At 46.5% G+C, this 21,475-nt stretch overlaps 1 protein-coding gene across 1 annotated transcript in view; it reads right to left on the bottom strand.

The window, feature by feature from the left end:
• inpp4b (inositol polyphosphate-4-phosphatase type II B) overlaps positions 1-7,315 on the bottom strand; it is a 70,181-nt gene extending 62,866 nt beyond the window's left edge. Inside the window, exons 1-2 of the mRNA XM_047045334.1 lie at positions 7,166-7,315; positions 5,673-5,790 (exon numbers count right to left, since the gene is read on the bottom strand). Coding sequence (XP_046901290.1) covers positions 5,673-5,729 — 57 coding nt within the window. The 5' untranslated portion in view covers positions 5,730-5,790; positions 7,166-7,315. The remainder of the gene's footprint in view (positions 1-5,672; positions 5,791-7,165) is intronic.
• Between the last annotated feature and the right edge of the window lie 14,160 nt (positions 7,316-21,475).

The following is a 21,475-nucleotide window of genomic DNA, read 5'->3' as shown; positions in this document are numbered from 1 at the left end:
AGAGAGACTAGGAGAGACCAGGAGAGAAAGAGAGACCAGGAGAAAGAGAGAGACCAGGAAAGACCAGGAGAGAAAGAGAGACCAGGAGAGAGAGAGAGACACCAGAAGAGAGAGAGACCAGGAGAGACAGAGTCCAGAAGAGATAGATAGACCAGGAGACCTCTGGCTGTAGGACACAGGAAGCTTCCCACAAGGGCTCTGTTCAGACAAGATGATAAAACACACACACACGTCCATCCATGCACACACACACACTACTATAGATACACACACTACTACAGATACACACAACTACACACATGCACACACTTCTACAGATACACACACACAGCTACTGTAGGCACACAGAATTTAGCACAAGTATAGACCTGCAGATGTTGCGCCATCCGCGCACACACACACCTTTCACAACTCAGTCACCTCAGTCCTGATGCTACCAGAGTAATATTAGCTGAAAGTTCTGGCCTCTCCCCCCCTCCCTCTCCCTCTCACTCTCCCTCTCTCTATGCTCCAGTCCATAAACTTTAATAAGTAACTCCAGAATGGACGCCGTAGTTTCACCCTCTTACTGACCCACACACACACAAAGATTTACACACACAGGCACACACATGCACGCACTCTACACACACACTCTCACTCAGTAAACACACACAGTCAGTAAGCACACACTGCTGATAACAGCTCCTGCATGCAACAGTCTGGTGCTGCTTGCTGCCAGAGAGTGTAACATACTGCACAACATCACAACACTGTCTGTCTCTTGCAACACAGCAGCAAGCTATGGGCTATGCTAAGCTACATCCATACACAGCAGCTACTCTAGGGGCTATGCTAAGCCACAACCACACACAGCAGCAAAGCTATGGGCTATGCTAAGCTACATACATAGCAGCTATGCTAGGGGCTATGCTAAGCTACATCCATGCACAGCATACTTACTTAAGCCTGAAAAATACTTTTTATGCCAGACTACAGCTGAGGGCTTTCTGGAGGCGCATAGTCTGGATCAAACCATTCTCATAAGTACCTGGGGGGCCATCAATGGTCTCACCCACAGGTGGTTCCTGCTCCGGGTGTGAGAGAGAAAGAGAGAGAGAGGTGTGTGTGTTTGTCAGGGCAGAAAGTGACAGTGAGTAATAATGAGATGTATGTGTGTCTGTGTATGTGTGTGTTTACGCTTGTGTGCATGTATCTGTGTGTGTATATGTGTGTCTCCTGTGTGTTTTCCTATAGGAAAACCCCTGCTCAGATAAGATTTGTTTGTATTTTCTGTGAAGGGGTGTGGGTGGGGTTATGGGCATAAATGAAGTTTTGAGTGTCTTTTTGTCTCTGTGGACAAGAACAGGAAATTAGGTCATTCATGATTATCCCATAATTTAATCTGCTGCGACAGAATACAACAACAAATCTACAACACACCCCTCCACTTACTCCTCTCCTCCTCCTCTTCCTCCTCCCCTCCCCCTCTTCCTCCTCCCCTCCCCCTCCTCTCCCTACTCCTCCTCCTCCCCTCCTCTCCCTCTTCTTCCTCCTCCTCCTCCTCTTCTTCTTCCTCCTCCTCTCCCTCCTCCCCTGCCTCTCCTCCTCTCCCTACTCCTTCTCCTCTTCTTCCTGCTCCTCTCCTCCTCTCCCTACTCCTCCTCTTCTTCCTCCTATCCTCCTCCTCATCTTCTTCCTCTCCTCTCTTCCCCTCCCTCCTTCTCCTCCTCTTCTTCCTCTCCTACTCCTCTCCCTACTGCAACTCCTCCTCCTCTACCTCTCCCTACGCCTCCTCCTCCTCTCCTTACTCCTCCTTCTCCTCTTCCTCTCCTCCTCTCCCTCCTCCTCTCCTTACTCCTCCTTCTCTTCTTCCTCTCCTCCTCTCCTTACTCCTTCTCTTCTTCCTCTCCTCCTCTCCTTACTCCTTCTCTTCTTCCTCCTCTCCTCCTCTCCCTACTCCTCCTTCTCTCCTCCTCTCCCTACTCCTCCTCCTCTCCTCCTCTCCCTACTCCTCCTCCTCTCCTCCTCTCCCTACTCCTCCTCCTCTCCTCCTCTCCCTACTCCTCCTCCTCTCCTCCTCTCCCTACTCCTCCTCCTCTCCTCCTCTCCCTACTCCTCCTCCTCTCCTCCTCTCCCTACTCCTCCTCCTCTCCTCCTCTCCCTACTACTTCTCCTCTCCTCCTCTCCCTACTCCTCCTCCTCTCCTCCTCTCCCTACTACTTCTCCTCTCCTCCTCTCCCTACTACTCCTCCTCTCCTCCTACTCCTCTCCTCTTCTCCCTCCTCCTCTCCCTCCTCCTTCTCTTCTTCCTCTCCTCCTCTCCCTACCACTCCTCCTCTCCTTCTACTCTCCCTACTCCTCCTCCTCTTCCTCTCCATACTCTTCTTGCTCTCCTCCTCCCCTCCCCCCACCTCCTCTCCCTCCTCCTCTACCTCCTCTGCCTACTCCTCCTTCTCTGTTTTCAACCCCTTGAAAGAGGCAGGGAAACAGGGTTGGGTTTGATGAATCCTTGATTCCTCCAGTCAGTCAGACGAACACTACCTAAGGCTGGTCTGGAGCCAACAGTGGCACACAACAGCCTTACAGAAGCTCCTGTGATGGGTGTGAATCTGACCTTCACAGCATGGTGTGTTTGACATCCTGTTGACCCGCTGTCTGGAAACACACAGCAATCACAACCGTGTCTGATGCACTTAGATCCCACGATGCTTCAGCTGCTCTGCATTGTGCACTACTAACCCTAACCCAGTGGGTATGCGCGCCCGCATTAATGTGAAGTGCCAATTTCATCAAAACCTTTCCTAGGTTCTAGGTTCGGGTTTAGCCCCGAATGTTCAACATATGGCTCGGCCCCTGGTGGGGATGGGCTGGTTTGGCCATTACACTCCCGGGCTGAAAAAGGGGTCCCACTCTGGCCCTGATAGTATTTATATAATATATATATATATATATATATATATATATATATATATATATATATATATAATTGCGCAGTTCCCCCTGTCAATGATCCACCAACCCCTCAGCACCTGGATTAGACATGATCTGGCGCCGCCCCTGATGTGTGTACAGGGCATGTGTGTGTTGCAGCAACAAACTTGAACTTGATTTACTACAGATGGCGTAGGAGTAAGGTGGCTGAGCGGTTAGGGAGTCGGCCTAGCAATCAGAAGGTTCGATTCCCTGCCGTGCCAAATGACGTTGTGTCCTTGGGCAAGGCACTTCACCCTACTTTCCTCGGGGGAATGTCCCTGTACTTTGTTAAGGAAGAATTCGAGAGGCACTGTGTAGATCTGAATAGTCAAGGGATATGGTTTCAATACAATTTATTTAGACTGTACAATTACATAAGATTAAACAAAGCTTTGGTGATCAGTCATTAACGAAGGAGGTGCCATCCACACAGACCGTTTGTAAGAGTGATAGAGAACTATCACACATGCAATGCCTTATATAAACTTTAAATCAAATGGCATTCTATAAGGTCAATCAATCAATGTAGCAAACTCTGTGATTGGCTAACTCAACTTAGTGACAGTTTGAAACAATATCAAGTGTCCCAAAGTTCTTTGATGTCACAGCTCTCTCCAGGGCAGTAGATAATAAAGCCACAGGAGTTGACCAGTCAAATGGTCAACTGTCCTTTGTGTGACCATCTTCAAACAATACTTTAATCAACACAAACAATGAAACAGGACACAGTCCTTCCAGCCAAAGTTCAGAGCAACTGTCTCTATTGACCCCTTACACTAACCAGAGGACAGAAGGCCATATAAGATGCTTCACCCATCCCCCAGGGCAAGCTGCCCACAGAGCCATCAGCACCTCACATTCCTTTGAACTCAACTTAATTATCTATCCTTCCTGTCTCTTACCAATGAACATAGAAGCTTATAGATTTCATTCACATACATCTATGCATATGACCAACATTTCTTCAACAACTTACTGTAAGTCGCTCTGGATAAGAGCATCTGCTAAATGACTAAATGTCTAAATGTAGATATTAAACCTGGTGCCCCTAGTTGGTGACAATATCATTCGATAACCAAGTTATTTCCTCTCCCAAACACATCCCGCTCTTACGGTACACACACATTCCACACATACACACACACGCACACAGTTTCTAAGAAATCATAGGCACAATTACAAGAAAAAATACATGTCTAATCACAAGTGAACTAGCCCTCAGGCCCGTGAGTAAACAAAGTTAACATGCAACATAAACAACAGCAACCAGGAGAGGATGGGAGAGGAGAGGAGAGGGGGGAAAGGAAAGGGGAGGGCATACTAGCTAGGCACAGCTCGTCACATGACAGCTCCTGTGTGGCTGAGACAATCAACTCTCCACCAATCACAACACAGCCTCACAATGCCACTGATGCTAGTCCTACTGATCGGTTTTAGTGCAGTGGAGGAGTGTATGTGACAGTTGGACTGAGGTCTACCTTCCCCTCTCTCTCCCTACCCCCCTCTCTCAGCAGACTCGTTGCCTCTGGCAACAACAAGCAGCAATCACCTCTCTTCCACCCACCTCATTCTCTACCCTCCTCCCTTTCATCCCTCCCTCCATCTCTTCACTACTGACCATCTTCCAGTCCTTTCATCCATCCTTCCCCTCCATCCCTTCATCTCTCCATCCATTCCTCCTTCCCTTCCTCCTTCCCATCTACATTATGAGTGTGTGTGTGTGTGTGTTCCTTCTGTCTGCAGATGAACTAGGTTGGTTCTGGGCTTTGATGATATCCCCTGTCTCACAAACAGGCCCCATCACACCCCTGCCGCTAATCCACTGTGCGTGTGTGGTGTGGATGTACTTGTGAGTGTATGTTTGCCAATTTCTTTATACTATTTATAGTTAATATAGTTTATAATGGATCTAAGACGGATTCGAGAGACCGCAGATAGAGTGCGGCTTGTCTGGTTTGTTATATGTTTTAGATCTATTACTTTTATTACTTGTATCATTGTTTTTGTTGATTTTATGTAAAGCAGCTTGAGCTGCAATTCTCGTATGTGCTATATAAATACAGTCTTACTTATTTCCTTACTTACGGTATAGCGTGTGTGTGTCGCTACAAGGACCATTGAAGTAAGAGCTCAGAGCATCGGGAATCTCTCTGGTGTAACTGAATGCATGTCTGTGAGACTTAACCCAGACTTGACCCAGCCCTGTCACAGCCCTGTCCTGTTTCTGCGTTCTGTATAGTTGTTATTTGCATAGGTAGTGGGGGGGGGGGGGGGTAAAAAAAAAGAAAGTTTGTTGCCAAATATCTGTAAGCAATTGCTGTTCTTTTTTTGCTAATAAAAACAAGAGTTAATATACAGACAGCCATTTACACTCTGACCCCCCTCCCCCCTCCTCCCCCCTCCCCCCCCCCCCCCCCCCACTCCCCCTCCCCGTCGAAGCAGTTTTAAAAAACTCTTTATATAAGTTAAAGAACTGTGAACAATAGAATAACAAAACATGAACCTATCTCAGAGCAACAGGGACATTAAGATGAAAACAAACTCACCCCACATCACAGCAGACAAACACACCCTCCAGTACACACACACACACACACACACTAATACACCCACACACTCACACACACTCTAATACACACACACACAAACACTCTAATACACACCACACACACCCACCCCTGTAGAGAGGTCAGAGGTCAGTATACACACATACTGACCGGGTCACAGATCTTGTCCTTGACGTCGTGCATGGTCAGCCTGACCAGGGTCTCCATGGGAACGGGCAGCTGCGGGGGGGGGGGCACCTCCCGTCAGGAACACAGGGTCTCTGTTGGCCTGGGGGGGAGGTTGGTTAGAGCTGCAGTTTTATGGGCATGTGTGAAGCCTGATCTGAATATGATTTGATTTGGGAGAGAGAGAGAGAGAGAGAGAGAGAGAGAGAGAGAGAGAGAGAGAGAGGAGAGAGAGAGAGAGAGAGAGGGGGAGAGGAGGGAGAGAGACAGAGAGAAGGAGGGAGAGAGAGAGGAAGAGGGATAGTGTGAAAGAAAACAGAGACCCACCCTCTCCTTGTTCCCCCCCCCCCCCCCTCCATACACACGGTATCACCTAATAGAGCCCTACAGTCAGTTGTGGTGTAACCAGTGTTGCAGAGTAGGTCTGGATTAGGGTCTGGGTTAGCTGGACTGCAGTGTAGCGTAGCGTGTTCAAAGGATTAGGGTCTGGTTTACCTGTAGTGCAGTGTAGCGTAGCGTGTTAGCTGTAGTGCAGTGTAGCGTAGCGTGTTAGCTGTGATGCAGTGTGGTGTAGCGGGTTAGCTGGAGTGCAGTGTGTTAGCTGGAGTGCAGTGTAGCGTAGCGTGTTAGCTGTAGTGCAGTGTAGCGTAGCGTGTTAGCTAGAATGCAGTGTAGCGTAGCGTGTTAGCTGTGATGCAGTGTAGTGTAGCGGGTTAGCTGGAGTGCAGTGTGTTAGCTGGAGTGCAGTGTAGCGTAGCGTGTTAGCTGTAGTGCAGTGTAGCGTAGCGGGTTAGCTGGAGTACAGTGTAGCGTAGCGTGTTAGCTGGAGTGCAGTGTAGCATAGTGGGTTGGCTGGAGTGCAGTGTAGTGTAGCGGGTTAGCTGTAGTGCAGTGTAGCGTAGCGTGTTAGCTGTAGTGCAGAGTAGGTCTGGGTTAGCTGTAGTGCAGTGTACTGTAGCGTGTTGGCTGTAGTGCAGTGTAGCGTAGCGTATTAGCTGCAGTGCAGTGTAGCATAGCGTGTTCAAAGAAGCCTGTGTTTACATCAGGGACTTCCTGCTCCTGTGCCCCGTCCAGCTGGGCGTCTCTGGCATGCAGCCCTCTGGGAAAGCCAGGTGACGGGGGAATAATGGGTTCACATACACACACTGTACACACACACTGTACACACACACGCTCTACACACACACACATAGTACACACATCCTGTACACACACACATACCGTACACACATAAATACTGCACATTCTCACACATGATGTACAAACACACATGATGTACACACACACACACAAGCAAATACACGTACAAACACATTTATGAATACATAAAGGATAAGAGCGTCTGCTAAATGACTAAATGTACATAAACAGATATACATGTTCACTCGCATACATAACCGCAAAACACAAAAGAAGCCAGAGACACACAAACACACACACCTAACACCCCCTGTAGGGACATTCTTTGACTCACTCACCTGCATCCCTGGCAGAGCAATCCACAGCAGAAACACAGACAACACTACTCTCTCTGAGAGATACAGTCAGCCAGCCAGTAAGCCAGCCAGCCAGTATATGTGTGCGTTCTAGAAGAGAGCTTGTATAGAGAGCTGGGGGAATAGACAGTGATGCCCACCCCCACCCTCACTAAGCATGGGCCATTAGAGGGGTGGGGTGTGTGTGTGTGTAGGAGGTGTGTGTGTGTGGTGTGTGTGTGTGTGTGGGAGGTGTGTGTAGGAGGTGTGTGTGTGTGTAGGAGGTGTGTATGTGTGTACAAAACTTTTTTCAAACTTTGCATACAGCCCTGCTCACAGCCCAGTGAGTTCATCATGGCATTAACATTAGCAGGGCTAGCATTATGCTAATGTAGCTTCACACTAAACGTTCTTATGTCGTGTGACACACCAAAGACAGACAGCCTGTCTCCAACAGACCCAGCACCACCTGTTAGGGGTGTGTGTCTGTCCAGCAGACCCAGTCACAGCTGTTGAGACCAGGCCTCTTGGAGGGTGGCAGCCGGTCTGTCTGTGAAATGTTCTCTGACACACACACACCCACACCTCCTCACACACACACCTCCTCACACTCATTAACACACACACAAGCATGCATAACTCCACACACACAGCCTGCTACACACAGGGTCAGTCTGGACAGATAAAGAAAGAGAGAAATAAAAAGAGAGAGATATAAAACAGAGACAGATCCTGACCAAGTACAGGATCAGTGACCACAGTCTAGCCATTGAAAAAGGCAGACACAAAAAAACCTGGTTACCAAAATAATCCAGAGTATGTGGTCACTGTACCTCAGGTGAGGTAGAGACAGAGATGCACTTTCTACTACACTGCCAACAATACAGACATACCAGACAGCTTTCCTTGAATACATTTGAAACCCTTATACCATCGTTCACCACACTGTCTGATAATGAAAAGATGAAAGTACTCTTAGGGGAGGGTCACACAACCCCCCTATCTGGACGATTTCCTAAAGAATGCCATGAAATGAGCGAAAACCTGAGTGTACTGTAACAAACCCTAAAATGTTGCCTTCTATTTATTTAATGTGTTGTCCATTTCACTTTTATTCACTTTGGTTCTTTTTGTTTTGATTTGAAGTCACAACTTTACAAGTTCAGTTCTGAGTGTCTAACTTAGGCAGCAACACTATTATCTCTTACATGCACTGTCCTGTGAGTGCAGCATGTACAGTATATATAAAGGCTGGTCATGTATGCAGGCAGCATGTACAGTATATATACAGGCTGGTCATGTATGCAGGCAGCATGTACAGTATATATACACGTCAGGTTTACATACCCTGTGTTTACAAAAGCAGTCCATGCTGTTCCCAGATCCACCTTCAGAACTAGCCCCTGCTCCGCAATGAAACCACAGCTACACTGGCGAGTGTGTGTGTGTGTGTGTGTATGTATGTGTGTGCGTGTCCTGAGCTGAGCCAGCATGCAGTCTCCCGCCACATCCTGTGCAAGCACACACACACAAACACACACAGACACATACACACACACAGACAGGGGAACCCTCTTGACTAGACAGCACAGGAGAGTGGAGAGCTGACTCAGATGAACCAGATCAGAACAAGTCCTACTGGTCAGGAGAGAGAACGTAGAGAGAGGTAGAGAGAGAGGAGGTAGAAAGAGAGGAGGAAGAGAGAGAGAGGTAGGGACATAGGAGGGAGAGAGAGGTAGGGAGAGAGCAGGGAGAGAGAGGTAGATTTGGAAAGTTAAGAAGATGAGAAAGACTGCTGAAGAGAATGTGCTGGAGTTAAGGAGAGTGACAGGGAGAAAGAAAGAGAGAGTGACAGGGAGCGAGAGGAAGAGAGAGAGATTTGGTTTACTCTGATATGTGATTTCCAATGGTGAGGTAAACCAAAATGTTCAACAAACCAAAAAGGCCTATCTGGAACATTGGAACAACCAAACCAAAACACAAAACAAACTAAGTTGCTATCGGGCCCTAAATAGAAATTATGAATTGGCTAAATATCTTTATACTGTCAAAGATGTAAAACAGAGACAGATCCTGACCAAGTACAGGATCAGTGACCACAGTCTGGCCATTGTAAAAAGGCAGACAGAAAAAAACCTGGTTACCAAAAGAATCCAGAGTATGGGGTCACTGCACGAGAGACAGAGATACACTTTCTACTACACTGCCAACAATACAGAAATACCAGACAGCATTTCTTTAATACATTTGAATCCCTTGTACCATCGTTCACCACACTGTCCGATGATGAAAAGATGAAAGTACTCTTAGGGGAGGGACACACAGCCCCCCTATCTGGACGATTTCCTAAAGAGTGCCATGAGATGAGGGAAACCCTGAGTGTAGTGTGACCAGCCTTGAAGTGTTGCCTTCTATTTGTTATATGTGTTGTCCATTTCACGGTAGCTATTCACTTTGGTTGTTTTTGATTTTGATTTGGGGTTTTGTCGTCACTGTGTCTTGCAAATTGTTGTTTTCTGTTTTTGACGTTTTGTTGTTGCCACATGTTCCGGACAATACTGGCTGTTGTTCCTTGTGTTGTTGATGTATGGTTGTCTGTTATTGTGCATCTTGCTTTGGCAATACGGTTGTAATGACTGTCATGCTAATAAAGCTAAATTAAATTAAATTGAGAGAGAGAGAGAGAGAGAGAGAGACAGAGAGACAGAGAGAGAGAGAGAGAGAGACAGAGAGACAGAAAGAGAGAGAGAGAGAGAGAGAGAGAGAGAGAGAGAGACAGAGAGAGAGATAGTGTGTGTGTGTGTGTGTCTGTAATGCCACAATTGTCAGAGAACAGAAGGGGCAGACAGAGAGAAAGAGAGACCGAGAGAGAGGAGAGAGAGATAGTTAGTGAGAGAGACCGACAGGTGTTGGGTACCTGTGCTGAGGGTCCTGGGTCCAGAGGAGGTAGATGAGGTTCTGCTGCCTGGGGTCCATGAAGCACTGGGCTTCCTGATTGGCTCAGATATGTAGAGCTATCTGAGCCAATCAGGTCCCTGCATGCTGGGGGGGGGGGGGGAGATGAGGAGGAAAGAGGTTTTACAGCCCACACTACAACACAGTCTCTGTGGTGACAGCCCAAAGAACTGCCCCCTTCAGCAGCTCATCAATCACACAGTTTAATCACTCTGTTCCATCCCTCGCTTCCTATGACAGGAAGAAGAACCCTCTCTCTCTCTCTCTCCCCACTCTCTCTCTCCCCTCTCAAGAGAGGAAACCGACACTTCCTGTCTCCATGGGTAACCATGCACACTCGGACGCACCAGTTGCCCCAGAGACAAGGATGTCAACAAGGAGCCGATGAGAGGGATGGTCTCCGTGGAAACGTCCTAGAAACGCTGTACACAGAAACCAGTGTGGGAGGAGAGACATGAAGTAAAACAGGAACACGTGCTCACTGGTGTTTGTTAAGGGTTTCTAGAGCATTTCAAGTCTGCAGGGTTCTGTTTAGATCAGAGTGAAAGACACTCTGGAACAACAAATAATACGCCTAAAACTGGCTATGACATTGGCTCTCAGTGGACACACGCATGGATGCATGCATACACTCACACACACACACACACACACACATATACACACACACACACATATACACACACACACACACGCTTGTTTACATGAGTCTGTTCAGAGTGTGTAAACACCAGGTATCAGGTACTGCATCACCAGGGCGACTGCATCACCAGGGAGACTGCATCACCAGGGCGACTGCATCACCAGGGCGACGGCATCACCAGAGCAACTCCATCGTCAAGGTGACCGTGCTGAGCTGTTGTCTTGTTTGCCAACAAACACACACACACACTCATGTTCTGTCTAGACAGGGCAGACAGCCTGCTTTAGCGATTGTAATATTGCAGTTCTATCCCAGAGAGGGGACCATTCCTGGGGAGGTAGTGAGGTGTGCTTGCTGCCACTGCAGCTGGAGCGGTTTGGACTGTATCACCTCCAAACCTGTTTAAACTAATATCAAACGTCCACACATTTGGAAAAACACAAGAGTCTTCATAAGTGTACCTACATGTTTCAACCAGTATGTCTGTATATAACATTAAAAAAACGTATGCGTACTTTTAGCAACGTAATCAGAATCAAGAAAAACATTTTGAGAGAGAGAACAGAGAGAGTGAGAGAAAGAGAGAGAGTACGTCATTGTATGTATATCTAATATAATAATTTTTTACATAACAAATGATTGAAAGTAAATCTCACGATTAGCTCATGGAACATTCAAAGTTTGTACTCTTCTGTTTCTGGAGCAAAGATTTCAAACCAAGAGTTTCTATCATGTATAGATGCCCATGACATTGTCATACTGTTAGTAACAACCTTCATTCATTCAACATTTATTTGTCATTGTCATAGAAAACAACAAAATTCTGTTTAGAGCATTCAAACACTGCATAGTTTGACATCAAATCTCCAAGTAGAGATCAACCACTACCAGGCCCAGGGGAATATCATGCTGATCGTAGACCTGAATGCCAGAACAGGATGTGAGCCTGACATGTTTGATGCTGCTTGTAACAATTACATCTTTAGACAACCCTCACTGTACCATACCCACACGATCTCCCAGAGAAACAACCATGATTGTGTTGTGAACAAAACGGGCAAAGAATGAGTGCATCTCTGTCGCTCCCTAGGTCTGTACATGCTCAATGGTAGAACCACAGGGGACTCTTTAGGAAGGTTCACTTGTTGTTCCACTCTTGGGACTACAGTAGTGAGAGAGTAGAGAAACAGAACAGAAAGTGAGAGAGCGAGCGAGCGAGAGAGAGAGATTGTATTCTTATTTTGTATTTTACATGCATTGATTTATATTTAATCTATCCATTTACAGAGCTACATTTATATCCTGTCATGAAAAACTATTATTTTTGCTAATTTAATGAGTTAATTTCACATAAGCTGTTGGAACATTCAGGGCCTCTATTCTTCAGCCCTGGGTGTGAAGAGTACAGATGCTGAATTCCTCAAATCTATTGAAAATGTTGACATCCTTATCCTAACAGAAACATGGTGCAATGCAAACATAGGCCGTGTTCACACTTGACTTCTTTTTTCAACTGCCAGCGCCTTTTTTACATGCAACCCTATGGGAAAAAGAATAAGGCAGAAGCCTTTAAAGCGGACGCCTTTTAAAAACTTCCAAAAAAGCTGAGAATGCTGGGGGACGTCAAGCGTCTTTCTACAAGCTGACCAATCAGGACGAGAAGAGAAGGTAAGCCCTCCTCCTGCTCAAACGCCAAAGCTAAAAGCAAGTAATTACATTTTATTTGTGGTAGTAGCTAGCTATCAATAAGTAACCAATGGAAAATAACAGATAATTATGTATCGCTAGAATGTATGATTCCCGTTGTTACGGTTACAGAATTCTCGCGCTGAAAGCGCTCAAAAGTGCTCAAAAGTGCTCGGTCTCATTAACAGCAACAATGAGGCTGCGTATAGGAATGTGGTGCAACATCTGGCGTCATGGTGCCGCTGCAATAACCTGGTCTTGAACATCAAGAAGACCAAGGAGATTATTGTAGATTTCTGCAAATTTGGACGAAATAACCATCGGACGCTCTCTATTGGCGCAGAGGAGGTAGAGAGGGTGCCCGACTTTAAGTTCCTGGGGGTGACCATGACTGAAGACCTGTCCTGGGCATAGAGTTAATATAACTAGAGTAAGCTACTTTTGTCTTCCAAGATGGCGTCCCCATTCATTTTTTAAATAACTCAAATCAGCAACAACAAAAAAATGACCCGCTCGCATTAGATGTGAAAGTCGCTAACTAGGATCACATCAAACCCAGAATGTGCATGCATTAGCAGGGCAGCTGTGGTGGGGTAGGCCTATACGGGGGCCGGTTCTGGTGGGCCAGTTTGGATCAAAGTCCAGGGCCTATCTCTCCTCCCAGTCCGCCCCTGCTGGTCCGTGGAAATATGTCTTACATGAAACCGGTCGGTGGCGCAAAAAAGTTTGGGGACCGCTGCTTTAAACTGTACAAACTTAACCAGCCATACAGATGGGACACAGACAGTGCCAACAAATTCACATTAGCCTTAAATTCAACAAAAAATACCAACAAAATCCAATTCTGCTGTGATCAAAATCAAGATGATGCTGATCAAGAGGGTGTTGAGATGGCCACGATCGATATAAACCATATCTTTCAAAATGCTGCAAAAGAAGCTGGCTATTAAAATTGGAGACCAACACACAAAAAAAATTATCTTAAAAGAGGGGTGTCCACCAGGGTTGTAACTTAAGCCCCACTCTGTTTAATATCTTTATCAATAAACTAGCAGAGACCCTCAAACAATCAACTGCACCCGGCCTTCCTCTCCATGACACAGAAATCAAATCCCTGTTTTACGCAGATGACCTGGTTCTGATGTCTCCCACAAAAGAAGGGCTACAACAGCAACTGGTTTTACTGGAAGAATACTGCCAAAATTGGGCCATGGAAGTCAATACAAAAAGACTAAAATCATGGTCATACAAAAAAGCCCAAATGTCAGGAAAAGAGGCACATATTCACACTGGGAAACAAAACTATAGAACACACAATGTGTTATACATACTTAGGCTTACAAATGACAGCCTCTGGTAGCTTCCGCTTGGCAGTGAATGCACTTAAAGAAAAAGCTTGTAGAGCTTTCTATGCAATCAAACAAAGTTTGACAACAAATTAATATTTGGTGTCAAATATTCGACAGCATCATCAAGCCTATTGCTCTCTACGGAAGTGAGATATGGGGCCCACTCAGCCATCTGGACTTCAACAATTAGGAAAAGCACCCAATAGAGACTCTACATGCTGATTTCTGTCGAAATATATTAAATATCTAAAGAAAATCCCCCACAAACGCGTGCTGTGCAGAATGAGACCGACTCCCACTAACATTAGAAATCCAGAAAAGATCATAACAATTCCAGTCCTGAGGAAACCCTCCAGTCTAAAGCCCTGGCAGTCCATGAAGGTAACCCTGAGAGGAGCCCCCTGTGCCAGCTGGTTATGAGACTAACAACCAGCTACCACCCGGCACACCTCCTTCACCTTTACTAACACCAAACAGAATCAAACTAATCACAACAGAAAACACAAACTCCTACCAAGAACACTGGGAAAAAAAAACCAAGACACCAAACTAATTACATTACTATCGGGGCCTAAACAGAATATAAGAAATGGCTGAATATCTATATACTGTCAAGGACATAAAGCAGAGACAGCTGCTCACTAAATACAGAATGAGTGACCACACTCTTGGAAGACATAAACATCAGAGGAAATTGAGACAGAAAAGCATTTCCTACTTAAATGTTACAAGTATAAAAGTATAAGAGATCAATATCTGGAAAAATGTAACCAGTTAATTGAAAACTACACAGAAGCCTTGCCGCTAGATATGTATCTAAATGTCACAACTTGTGGGACAGTGAACCAACCTTGTATAACTGTTAAACCTTTCTGTCTCCTGTCATCTTAACATGCATTTATCTGTTACTTTTCTACAGTCCCCAACTTATGCTACTGTTGCCATATTATTCTTGTTAAACTCCTTGTTAAATGTTATGATATACATGTTAAAATGTCCATTCAATATAGACTGCTTTGGCAATACTGCTCAACCCGAACTGTCATGCCAATAAAGCATACTGAACTGAACTGAGAGAGAGAACAGAGAGAGAGAGAGAACAGAAACACACGAGCGCCAGTGACTCTGCAGCAGATCTCTTCGGTCTCCATGTGAACCAGCAGAACTGCAGCATGAGCAGATCCTCAGGGAATAACACATAACTTTTCAACATGAATAAGAAAGAAATTAGTTTTAATACAGTGAGTTATAACTCTGGCCTCCCTGTGAATTTAAATGCTTTTTAATGGGGATGTGTGTGTGTATGTAAAAGTCTATGTGTGTGTGTGAGTATGTGTGTGTGTGAGTGTGTGTGTTCAGGGCCAAGAGAGTGTGTCCAACAGTGGGTTACCATGAGAGGCTGAGAAGAAATGTTCTCCTCAGTACAATATTAGACGAAACAATGTTTTTATTAATGTTTTTATTAATGTGCCACTCACACCTGCATGTGGGCTTGTGGGCTGTTACCATGGTAACACGGTGTCTTCCTGTGTAAACAGCTAAATGAAGACATGCATGTGCTTTTTAGCAGCAGTTGTAGATTAATGAACACGTGCAGATTCTTCCTGTTACTAGGGAAGAGATGGGCTGTGATCGGGATAGAATCTGAAAGATTACCATTGTTCATTTATAATTCAGCTGTTTTTAAGTGGGGTGCTTTTGGTAGCGTTGTCTAAAACTCTAAACTCGTGTCTGACCTGATTTGAAACAAACCTTCCCTGCCCACACACACCCTCACACACACACACACACACACACACACACCCTCACATACACACCCTCACACACACACCCTCACATACACACCTTCCCTCGCACACACCCTCACACATACATATTTGTGTGAGGGTCTGCCTCGCAGACATCTCCGCCTTGACGACCAAGCATCACCTCCAGCTGAACCTCGCCAAAACAGAACTTTTCATCATTGTACAGACAATTTAATCACTGTACAGACAATCAAATTCAGCAACTGATCCGGAAAAGGGGAAGTGAGGACATAACTTAGCGAATCTTTGATGCATTGACTCCAAACTTGGTGTATGGATTCATGACCCTATTATTAAGAGGTCCGAAAAAGGTAGTGTCATTTGAGCTTTAAGGGGCGCTAAAATAGGCATAATTGTGTTTTGACCAATAACTGTTGATTTGTTTGTCATATTTAAGTGATTCCTATGTATCGTGATATCTTAGGAGATCCCGTGTCTGATGCATGTTAACGCGTGATACCAGACGAATTGATGAGGCCGCCATTTTGAATGAATGAATACAACTTTTTTCCCTACTCCTAAACAATGTATCCAATATTCACCAGATTTGGCTTCAGACCACAATCACCTGGACATGTCAAAATAGGACTGAAATACAGTTGTTTAAACTTGGAAAAAATCTGACCACGCTTGCCACAGGAGCAACGGCTTACCTTTTGTATACAGTAACTGTACACAGTTATTCCCAGCATTGAGAATGGCTCACTGGGATAAGACGGGCTACTTTGAAGTGCAAGGTCTTAAGTTCAAATCCAGCCACAGTCATCAAGATAGCGGTTTATCTGTTTAGTGAAGCTGGATATGCCACAGTAGCTGTCTAACAGTATAATCATAATGGTCATAATAATGTTTCATTCTCAGGGGATCTACACTCAAGAAAAGTCAGATTTGTTGTGCTTTGTAGACATGTGTCCATGTGTAGAGGTTCTAGGGGGGCGATCCCGTGTCTGACACATGATAACTTGTTATACCAGCCAAATTGATGACGCCATTTTGAATGAATTGATAAAAAAATTATACTCCTACTCCTCCTACAAAATGTATCAAATATTCACCAAATTTGGGACAGATTATCTTCAGACCACAATCACCTTGACATGTCAAAAATGATATTTTTAATCGCAATTTTTAAAACAAATGTTTTCAAAAAGTTTTATTTTTTCAAAAGTTTTTCATTTCTTAAAACGTTTCTAAAGCTTGAAAAAAATTTTTTTATAAAAAGTTTGGGAAAAAAGTGTTTTCCCAAGAAACTTCTAAAAAATAGTTTTGAAAGGTTTAAATAATATTCTTTGTTCTCCTCACCCCTTCCTCCTCTCCTTTCACTTTTTTCAGATTTTTTTTTTTAACCTTTCCAAACAATTTTGTATGCTGTTATGATCTCGGCTCCTGCCCTGTGTGTTGAGGGTTAGATAGAGGTAGATAGGGTTAGGGTTAGATAGATGTAGATAGGGTTAGATAGAGGTAGATAGGGTTAGATAGAGGTAGTTAGGGTTAGGGTTAGATTGGGTTAGGGTTAGGGTTAGATGGGGTAGATAGGGTTAGGGGGTTAGCTGTGTTGAGGGTTGAGGAAGCCATGATGTGAGTGTGAACCTCAGGGGTAAATACCCTGCTGGGGTGCACACGCACACACACACACACACATACATACACACACACACTTGTGTAGTTACTGGCAACAATACATTCCCAAAATAGACTTTTCTCATCTCAGACGTATAAAGTATAAATGAACCATCCAGCACATAGAGGACCTGCTCTGTCAGGGGAGGCACAGGGTGTGTGAGTGTGTGTGTGAGGGGGGGAGAGGCAGGGGGAGAGATGGAGAGAGAGAGGCGGGGGGAGAGATGGAGAGAGAGAGGCAGGGGGAGAGATGGAGAGAGAGAGGCGGGGGGAGAGATGGGGGGAGAGATGGAGAGAGAGAGGCAGGGGGAGAGATGGAGAGAGAGAGGCGGGGGGAGAGATGGAGAGAGAGAGGCGGGGGGAGAGATGGGGGAGCCAGCTGTTCAGCCTCTCTCAGCACCTATGTCACCTCACCACCAGGGACTACTGAGGAGAGGGTCTGTTCATGTGAGTGTGTGGGTCCTATGTGTGTGTTTGTGCAGCACCTGGGCAGGTGTGTATTTATAAATGATATCCTCCAGCGTCATAAATATGGAAATCATCCTGGAGAGGCAGCAGGCGAGGGGACTGGAGATGTGTGTGTGTGTATCTGTGTGTGTAACTGTGTGCGTGTGTGTGTGTATCTGTGTGTGTGCCAAGCCCCAAAGGGGCTGACTGAGGGAAATGAGGTGTGCCCACACCCTCTCTTCCTGACCATACTGTCTCCCTCCCCTCCTTCCTTGGTTCTTCCGAAATATCCAGCACATCTCTTCCATCTATCACACACCTCCATGGGGGGGCAAAGACAGGGTGAGCGAGGGAGGGTAATGGATTGGGGGGTTAGAGAGGGGCTGGAGGGGGGGGGGGGGGGGGTCGGTGGGGGTAATTTTTCTAAGTTGACAAAGCTAATGAATGTACTGGGACTTAGGAAGAAGGAGGAGGGTGGATGATACACACACACTGCATAGTAATGCCATCACCAGAGTCCTGTATTTCTGCCTCTGAAGTGTGCCCCCGCCCCTGCAGCCTGCCGAGAGGAGGGGAAACAGGACAATCTGTCTGTGGACACTCCAGTATGTGTCCATACACACAAAGGACTCATAAACTGGGACTGGGAGAGAGATTGTGTGTGTGTGTGTGTGTCAGATTGGGAGAGTGTGTGTGTGTATATGATGCCACTATAAACTCACTTAAACTAGCTTCGAGCCTGGAAGTATGTTTGCAGTTCCGTGAATGGTGCAGTGCACGTAGTATTCCTAGTGAGAGTATTTAACCTTTCACCTTTCAGGGGAGGTGAGGGGTCAGGGTTGGGGAAGGACATTTAATTGCGTTGTTAGAAGAAAATAAATTAAATATCTTCAAATGTCAGCGTTGGATATTTGGAGAGGAGAGAGGAGAGGATGAGAGGAGGGGGGGGAGGAGAGGATGAGAGGAGAGGAGGGAGGAGAGGATGAGAGGAGGGGGGGAGGAGAGGATGAGAGGGGGGAAGGAGGAGAGAAAGGAATAGATGAGGTGAGGAGGGAGGAGAGGAGGAGAGGAGAGGAGGGGGGGAGGAGAGGATGAGAGGAGGGGAGGGAGGAGAGGATGAGAGGAGAGGAGGGAGGAGAGGATGAGAGGAGGGGGGGAGGAGGATGAGAGGAGGGGGGGAGGAGAGAAAGGAATAGATTAGGTGAGGAGGGAGGAGAGGAGGGGGGGAGGAGAGGATGAGAGGAGGGAGGAGAGGATGAGAGGAGGGGGGGGAGAGAAAGGAGGAATAGATGAGGTGAGCAGCCTAAAACAGTAGATTAAATAGATTAGATTCCTCATAAAAATGCCAACTGCAACTGCAAATCTGGCCTCCACCTTTGTGAACCCAACAAGTTATAATAGTTTACCCTGACAGGACAAGGAAAAACATGCCATAATTCAAGAAATTCAAAAATATTTCTAACAGAAAAGTAGAGTCATTTAAAAATTAAATAAACACAACAGAGTTCTTTAAGGATCATTTATCAGTTTGAATTAAAAAGTTACCAACAGCCTTATACAATTCATTCTTTTTCATCCTCTTTTAGTATTGATTTCCTATCAAGCTAGACACATTACCTCGAAAATCTTCACTCAAGGATTTAGCACATGTTAGGGTGTAGCTCAAATAAATGTTATTTAATCAATATGGAAATATAGTGCTGTGATAAAAGTGTGGTGGTCTCACATACACAGGAGTCTAAATCATTGTTCCATTTGCTGTGTTCATCAATATTTTCTGCCGATGGCGATACTGCCCTTTCCAAGTGTGTGAATCAAGTGTGTAGGTGAGTCTGACAGTGTGTGTGTGTGCGTGTGTGTGTTTGTGCACAGTACCATTAACTTGTTTGTTACTCTGTGAGAGTAAAAATTCTGCTGCTGCATGGATACACACACTCCATTAAATACCCACACACACTCATTTTCATACACACACACTCTCACATACACACTCGTGCATGCAAGAGGCTTGATAAGCCTCTGGAGTGATTGAATGTCAGACTTGGAGAGTGCATTCACACACACACCCTCTCTCACACACACACTCTCACACACTCTCGCACACTCTCAAACACACAGACACTCAGAGCCAGAGAGAGTGGGTCCTTTGCTTGAGGGCGGCAGGGTGACTGATGCACGGAGGCTATTTAAAGAAAGGTCTTTCTACCTGAAAATCAATCACTCAGCACAGACCTCACTCAGCACACAGACCTCACTCAACACACAGACCTCACTCAGCACACACAGACCTCACTCAGCACACACAGACCTCCCTCAGCACACAGACCTCACTCAGCACACACAGGCCTCACTCAGCACACAGACCTCACTCAGCACAGACCTCACTCAGCACGCAGACCTCACTCAGCACAGACCTCACTCAGCACACAGGCCTCACTCAGCACACATGCCTCACTCAGCACACACAGACCTCACTCAGCACACACAGACCTCACTCAGCACAGACCTCACTCAGCACAGACCTCACTCAGCACAGACCTCACTCAGAACACAGGCCCTTACTCAGCACAGACCTCACTCAGCACAGACCTCACTCAGCACACAGACCTCACTCAGCACACAGACCTCACTCAGCACAGACCTCACTCAGCACAGACCTCACTCAGCACACAGGCCTCACTCAGCACAGACCTCACTCAGCACACAGGCCTCACTCAGCACACACAGACCTCACTCAGCGCAGACCTCACTCAGCACAGACCTCACTCAGCACAGACCTCACTCAGCACACAGGCCTCACTCAGCACACAGACCTCACTCAGCACACAGACCTCACTCAGCACAGGCCTCACTCAGCACACACAGACCTCACTCAGCACACACAGACCTCACTCAGCACACACAGACCTCACTCAGCACACAGGCCTCACTCAGCACACACCTCACTCAGCACAGACCTCACTCAGCACAGACCTCACTCAGCACAGACCTCACTCAGCACCGACCTCACTCAGCACACAGACCTCACTCAGCACACAGACCTTACTCAGCACACAGACCTCACTCAGCGCACAGACCTCACTCAGCGCACAGACCTCACTCAGCACACAGACCTCACTCAGCACAGACCTCACTCAGCACACACAGACCTCACTCAGCACAGACCTCACTCAGCACACAGGCCTCTCTCAGCACACACAGACCTCACTCAGCACAGACCTCACTCAGCACAGACCTCACTCAGCAAAGACCTCACTCAGCACAGACCTCACTCAGCACAGACCTCACTCAGCACACAGGCCTCACTCAGCACACAGACCTCACTCAGCACACAGACCTTACTCAGCACACAGACCTCACTCAGCGCACAGACCTCACTCAGCACACAGACCTCACTCAGCACACAGACCTCACTCAGCACAGACCTCACTCAGCACACACAGACCTCACTCAGCACAGACCTCACTCAGCACACAGGCCTCTCTCAGCACACACCTCACTCAGCACAGACCTCACTCAGCACAGACCTCACTGAGCACAGACCTCACTCAGCACAGACCTCACTCAGCACCGACCTCACTCAGCACACAGGCCTCACTCAGCACAGACCTCACTCAGCACAGACCTCACTCAGCACAGACCTCACTCAGCACAGACCTCACTCAGCACAGACCTCACTGAGCACAGACCTCACTCAGCACAGACCTCACTCTGTTTATTGAGGAGATGAGAGGGGGAGAGGAGAGGACGAGAGGAGAGCATGAGAAGAGGAGAGGAGAGCCAGAGAGGAGGAGAAGAGAGGGAG

The sequence above is a fragment of the Hypomesus transpacificus genome, chromosome 22, assembly GCF_021917145.1.
Source record: "Hypomesus transpacificus isolate Combined female chromosome 22, fHypTra1, whole genome shotgun sequence".
Taxonomy (NCBI): Eukaryota; Metazoa; Chordata; class Actinopteri; order Osmeriformes; family Osmeridae; genus Hypomesus; species Hypomesus transpacificus.
Note: the sequence above shows the minus strand (reverse complement) of the source record. Positions and strands in the feature narration are given on the sequence as shown.